Raw genomic sequence first — 6,931 nt, forward strand, 5'->3', positions numbered from 1 at the left:
GTTTTATTTGAAGAAAAGCTGACATTAAGGTTTTTTCATTGACATCAAGAGAAATGTAGAAAATCATATCAAAATTCATTCAGAATGCAGCTGATCGCAGAACTCTGAGAACAGAAACGGAGGGAACCAAAACAGCATCCCACAGAAAAGTTCAATAATCACACACCCAAACGAAACTCTCATGCTGACAGAGGCTCCATAAATTAACACTGTCACCTTCAGATCAAGTTGCATTAAACACAATTAATCATGTTTCTAACTCACATTTGATGTCTGCTGTTAGTACTTGACATTTTAGGGATTGATGCTGGTAAATGAGCCCATCACCTGTGATTAACATCTCACACTGATACAGCTTGGCTCCTGAAAGGTCTTTGCACCGCATGTGACCATTTATCACTTTGAATAAGAGTTGCAAAACTACAGAGCAGCTCGTTGAGGGTCTGAATTACTTCATGAACACATGGCGTTTGGCATCCTATCAGAAGGAGTGGATAAAGTTGAAATATGCATTGAGGAAGCCGGTGGGATCTTCAAGCTGAGGGTAGTGACTGATGTGTTCGTCCAAGATGGTGACTGTTGACCTCTGGACCAGCTGCCTGAAGGAATGAGAGACATGTTGGAGATAAATAGGGGTATTTTGAGCCATTGGCACACAAAATGAATAGCCTAATGGTTTAACATATTGACTATAAACCACAGGATCAAGGGTTCAAATCCAGGTTGGGAACTTTGTTGCAGGTAAACCGTTAAATTTCTTCGTCTCTACTGCCACGTCTTGAAATATATATATTACAAATACAGATACCACCATTTTTCTGTAATGGATACGAACAGTTCTTGACACAAATTTGTGTACTGCAGCATTAGTTTCATTCATGCATGTAGACAACATCAAATTTAAACCAAATATTTAATATTTCTGACTACATGAGTCTATGTAACAAAGATAATTTGGTCTCTACACAGTGTTTCTATCATGGCCTAGAGGTAATTTTACTGGTGCATGGTTACAAAGATTTTTGGTTCGAATCCAGCTGGAAACTAGTTTTTCAGTTCAGATGCGTCCTGCTGCATTGATCACATCAAACTGGATCACTTCCAAGGTCTCCACCATAGCTCAGTGGAAATGTTACTGGCCTGTCATGCCAAAGGTTAGTGGTTTGAAACCAATCAGAAACTACTTTTTCAGTTTGTCCTCTTGGACTCCTCCTGCAATCATGAGGACAAACTGAATCTATATCTCCGTCTCCACCATGGTCAAGTGGTAGTATTGAACAAACCACATCTCTCAAAGTATCTCCCCTATAGCCAAGAGGACATGTCACTAGCATATGGATCTTAAGATACCTGGTTCAATCCCAGCTCAAACTTTTCTTTCAGTTTGTCTGCACACACGCTTCCAGAAGCATTTATGAAACAAACCTGAAAAGTACCAGGAGCGAAAGATGGCGAAGCAGAGAAACACATGCCTCTCATGCACGAGGTTGATGGTACAAGACTAAGTGTCAGAGAAAAGACTTAGAAATGAACAAGATCCCCAGTAAGTGAGGAAAATTCCGAAAGATGGTGGAAATAGTGAACTGAGTCTCAGAGGAAGGACTCGGGAAGAAATGAAAGAGATTCCCAATGTACGCAAGACTCCTGAAAGATGGTGAAAACAATGAGCTACCCTACAAAGAAATTCCCAATGTACATAAGACTGCTGAAAGATGGTGAAAACAATGAGCTACCCTACAAAGAGATTCCCAAAGCCAGCCAGGTGGCATGGAAGACATGGGTAAAGAGACAGTGGAAGGAAACACAGATGCAGCCTCAGGGTAAGACAGGAACAAAGTAAGGACATTTGGGGTATTTTTTTTTCCATTTTTAAGCAAAAATTGCCGTTTTTTTCCCAAAACACCACCTCAGTCTCTAGCAGGCCTTGAACCCTGCACCTTTCAGAGTCTAGCCCCTTCCTTTACCCCTACACCACCACCTCCTTCATACTAATGCTATATCGGAACATCTATTTAACAGTGAGGAGGTCTGATGGGCCTAATTTTTTTTTTTATGTAAACAATTAAGAAATTAACTAAATAAACAAAAATCCTGAAATAATTACCAAAATAAAACTAAATACTATTTAGAAAGACATTTTAGTAACAGCAACATAAATAAAAAGACGAACTAAATTCTACAAAGTGAGACATTTTTCCAATTAAGTCCGAATTTCAAAGCTGAACAAGCTGAGTGCAGACTGCATGTTGTTCAACTCAAACCACAGAGAGCTGCAGATAATAAGAAGAGCTCAGACTGTCTGTCAAGCTACACTTATCTCCACAATGTGTCCTCATTCACATTCAACAGGTGAGCTGAACTGAGATCTGTGAGGAGATGAGCGTACTACAGATAATCTGAACGAGAGTTTAAGAGTCAGAGGGCGGGGGCACTCACTGGTAAAGGCGGATGAACTGGGGATGAGGGTTGACTGGGTCCATGGGTCCGTAGATCATGTGCACTGAAAGACAAAGAGGCATGAGAGAGGGTCACAGGGGAGGGACGACATACTATACTATGACTTTTTTTCATGGTTTTGGACGACATGCTATACTCTGACTTTTTTCATGGTTTTGGACGACATGCTATACTCTGACTTTGTCCTTAGTAAAGCAAATTTTGCACCTGTACTTTATCTGTGTGATTATAACATGGAGGGGACAATAATTATTACTATTTTCTATCCCTTTTTTATGATTTTATCATATTTGCATAAAAAAAATCAATGTATTTTTAGTTATTTGTTTTTGTTAATATTTTGAAATGTTTTTCTTCTTATATTTATACTATTTTTAAATATAATGTGTACAAATGTTATATACAGCTGTAAACAAAAACAAAAGTGTCTGGCAGTCGAGCTCTATTGACTGGCGACTGGAGCAGCAGACTGCTCTGACACTGTATGGTGATTGATCTGTGCCTGTGCATTTAAGTATGACAGGAAAAACCATAGGTGTGTGGGAAAAACACACATGAAATTTGAAATCATCGTTCTCACAGATCAGATATGTATTGGATTTAGGACCACATAGTAAGTGGCCAAGATCTGATTGGAAAGAACTTGTATTTCTGTGTCCACATGTCACATGAGAGGAAAAAAATGGATTTGGACCAGTCCGATCTTACATGTTTACTGAGCGACAGAATGATTCAGAAGAACCAGCTCACAAACCCCGGCTGACGCCTTTAGCTGCACATGATGTCTGTGTCAGTAGCACACACACAACCCTACCCCCAGCTCCCCTCTGAGCTCTGATCACAGATGGACTATGAGGCTTCTCCTCACAGGCTAAGCAGCTTAGCATCAGCGGCTCTCCGGCCGACTGCTGGGTAAATAAACCTTAAAGTGTTTGGCCGAAACAAAAGAGCTCCCACCCTCTGATTTATCAAAATGAAGCAACTGTGAACTCACGTGGGACGAAGGTGGAGGTGAGCGCGCCCACCCATCGCTCTCTATGTTTCAGTCTCTGGTTGATGTACTGCAGAATGCTGAGAGAGACGGAGAAGACAAAATGAGTGAGCAAAGATGAATGGCAGCAAAGATACAACATGAACACATAGACACACTCACACACACCTGTCCAGCACTAAGTTGCCATCATTGTAGCGTATACCCGTCCACATGTCCCAGAACTCAGCGTCTGTGGGCTGCGTGTACGGACCGAACACGTCTCCAATCCTGCCAGTCAACACAAAACAGTGTCAACAATAAAAAAGTATATTCATATTACATTTCAGTCTCCCAGTTCAACACAAAACTCTGATTCTTTTACCCTTTTTGGAAGATCATATAGTTGGTGAGCCGCGTCAGAACTGGAGCCAGGAAACTGGAGTCCTTCAGAAGCTTTTGGAGACAAAACAAAAATGTCTCAGTAAGATTCTGGACAGTCAAATTCAGCGTCTTCTATCTTACGTTACATAATTACACATAAGCTATAGAGTGGGATGAAGTGAACAGGTGACTCACTGTCTGCAGCAGCCGTGGGTGATGTGTCTCTGGGAATAATCCTGTTGGAGATAGAAGAGTCAGCACTGAGCGGGACTTTCATTGACAGAGAAATCACATTTGGGTAAAGTTAGAGTGCCAGTTCAAGTATTTTGGCGCAGTTCCATTATATTCAAGAGAAGGCAGACATCTCTACGGGTGATATCTCCAACACTCAGCAACTCACACCAAAACAATCTAGACTGATAAACAGCACTACAGGTGAGAGGAAAACTGTATTTTTGGGTGAACTGTCCCTTTAAGAAAGAGCGTAAATGAGCAGAGACAACAGAGTGCACTGTACCTCCATTAGAAAGACACAGGCTGTTAAAGTTGAGGTGACCTGAGCGGTTCTGGTCACTCCTGGTTCAGGAGCAGGATGAGAAAAAACACAAAAAGAAGGAGGGGTGGTTAACAAGTCATCATCTTACAATCTGCATGAATACACTGGCACACACACACACACACACACACACCTGTAGAGCAGCTCCAGGGCCACAGTGTCTCCGTAGTCATGAGACACCAGATTGACTCGCTGGTTGCTCAGACCCAGGTGAGCCACCAGAGCCTCCACCACACTGGCCTGCTCAAAGATGGAGTACTTGTGGGGTCGCTGGGACGGTCAGACACATGAGAATGTGAGTTAACAGTACGTGACGGAACAGAGCGTCATGCAGGAGATATGAGAAACAAGTTTTACTCACAGGTTTGTCACTGAAGCCGAAACCCAGGAAGTCCAGTGCAATGACTCGGTGGAAGCGCTGAGTGAGAGGCTCCCAGATCTGTACGGACAAACACAAATTTAGTCTCTGGCTGGTTGGCATAGTTGGTGTGGTGACTGGCTACTGAGCGCGTGCAGTAGGCACCTTGTTCCAGTCGAAGCTGGAGGTGGGGAAGCCATGGAGCAGGAGGACGACGTCAGAGCTCCCCAGAGCACCATAGGATTCTGTTTGGAGGAGGAACAGAGAAATACATGGATGATAAGATTCTGCATGTTTTACTCACAGTATAAATGTGACTGCTGGAATTAATGATGATGTGTGAAGGTGTGTGGTGACAGGAAAAACAAAGATGGTGTATAATTAGGTCTCTAAAATTTGACCCCATCCTACATCGCAGACCTCCTAACCCCTTCTACCCCCAGGTCCCTCAGGTCAGCTGACCAGTGGCTCCTGGCTGTGCCACGCTCCAGTGTTACCTCTGTAGAAGATGTCCCTGCCTCTGAAGCTGAACACCTCCCCGGCACTGTGCCACTTCTGCAGGGCAGGTGACAGCTGAGGGGGCGGGATGTGCAGGTACACGGCCACCAGCGGGATGCAGATCAGACCCACATGGATCCACCACTCTCTCATCTTGAGCTCAGCGGTGGGGGAGTCTCATTCCTGCCTCCTGACACATGCACACAACAGGTACAGTAAACCACAGGTCCATTTAGCTGCACACAGGTGAGATCATGCGTGGAGGCGTCATCACCGCCTCCACCTACACTGTTGCCAACAACACCTGACTACACAGTAACTAATGTACATCTGTGTGAGGTAACCTGACATTAGCATGTTAAATAAACCCGCAGACTGAGATCACGTCACTCATATCAGGATACATGTCACAGTAAGTTAGCTTAAAATGAGCGATACACGCGGAAACTTCAGCTCCTGATGGCCGCACACAGCTTTAACCCTCCGTTACTCTGCCTCTGCGACAGGTGACAGGTGTGTTATGAAGGTGACACAGCAGCAGACTGCGGTACTTACAGAAATGTGGAGTCCTGTCTGTTGGCAGACCTTCGCCCTGGGCTCAGTTCATCACTGCAGGAGAAATTCCTGCAGAGCGGAAAGGACCCACTGTCAGCAAAGAAGCGGGAATGTAACAACGTCTCACTCCGTTCTTACTTCCGGGTTCCCCACAAGGAAACTACAAAATATATCGCGTACATATTATATTATTATACTCATATTTTCCTCAGTTCCTCAAACGTTAATCAGCGATATAAGACGTATCTTAACATTTCCTGTATATATCCACACAAACTGAGAAAACCTATCAGCGTATTTGGTTGTAGTTCCCTTCACCCGTTAAGAAGCAGAGACCGAGTGACTCATCTTAACAACACACAATCTTCGTTTAAAGGGCGACGAGCAGGGGCTCTGCCGCCCTCTGCTGGTGTGGATGTGCAACTGCAACCTACTGTAGCCAGGGATTCACAGCCTTTTTCCTTTTTTATTTTAACTAAATACTTTTAAAACCCAAGTTCTTATTATCTATTATATTATTATTACAGTTTTAAATATTTTAAATAAGTTTTGCTGATTTTTTTTTACTCTCTTTTTTCCACTTAAATCAGTCCCAAGTCAGGTTCGGGGGCCAATCGTGGCCCGTGGATCGATTTTAAACAGCCCGAGTTGCTGTTTAAAATACACTATATGTGGCCCACCATAAAATATTGGTTAATCATGCAAAATCACTTTGCATTCACCTCTTACAGTTTGTAGACATGCAAAAAAAATAGGAACTATGCAGACGGTACTCATGTAGTTTCATCATCAGATGGTACACAAGCAAACAAATAATTACCTAACAGCAGACATTTCCCGCTAGGTAGCAGACATGGGCACAGAACAGAAGTGTAAAGTCGACACTTTCAGGAGCAGTGGACAGTTAATAACTTTTCTACTGACAGATGAAACAGTGGTGACTTTTTGTTTTAAAGGTCCAGTACGGAAGCGTATTGCATTCGCTTGACAAATAAAAAAAAAAAATCTGTTTTATTGAGTAATTTTTTCTGTTTTTCAGAGTAATTTTTCTATTTTTCTGTTTTTCGTGGTGATTTTGTTTTCTGTTTTTTGTGGTATTTTTTGTTTTGTTTTTTGGGGTAATTTTTTTCTGTTTTTTGTGGTAATTTTGTTT

At 42.6% G+C, this 6,931-nt stretch overlaps 1 protein-coding gene across 1 annotated transcript; it reads right to left on the reverse strand.

Moving 5' to 3' along the window:
* Positions 1-17: 17 nt before the first annotated feature.
* On the reverse strand, positions 18-5,923 carry mest (mesoderm specific transcript). Its single transcript, XM_050036169.1, has 12 exons — positions 5,779-5,923; positions 5,223-5,413; positions 4,891-4,970; positions 4,729-4,806; positions 4,501-4,637; positions 4,329-4,387; positions 4,007-4,047; positions 3,813-3,883; positions 3,617-3,718; positions 3,452-3,528; positions 2,437-2,500; positions 18-599 (listed from the first exon to the last, which is right to left on the reverse strand). Exons 2-12 carry the CDS (start codon positions 5,374-5,376, stop codon positions 482-484), a joined length of 981 nt encoding a protein of 326 aa, XP_049892126.1. The 5' UTR covers positions 5,377-5,413; positions 5,779-5,923; the 3' UTR covers positions 18-481.
* Between the last annotated feature and the right edge of the window lie 1,008 nt (positions 5,924-6,931).

This window comes from Epinephelus moara, chromosome 23 (genome assembly GCF_006386435.1).
Source record: "Epinephelus moara isolate mb chromosome 23, YSFRI_EMoa_1.0, whole genome shotgun sequence".
NCBI classification, from domain to species: Eukaryota; Metazoa; Chordata; class Actinopteri; order Perciformes; family Serranidae; genus Epinephelus; species Epinephelus moara.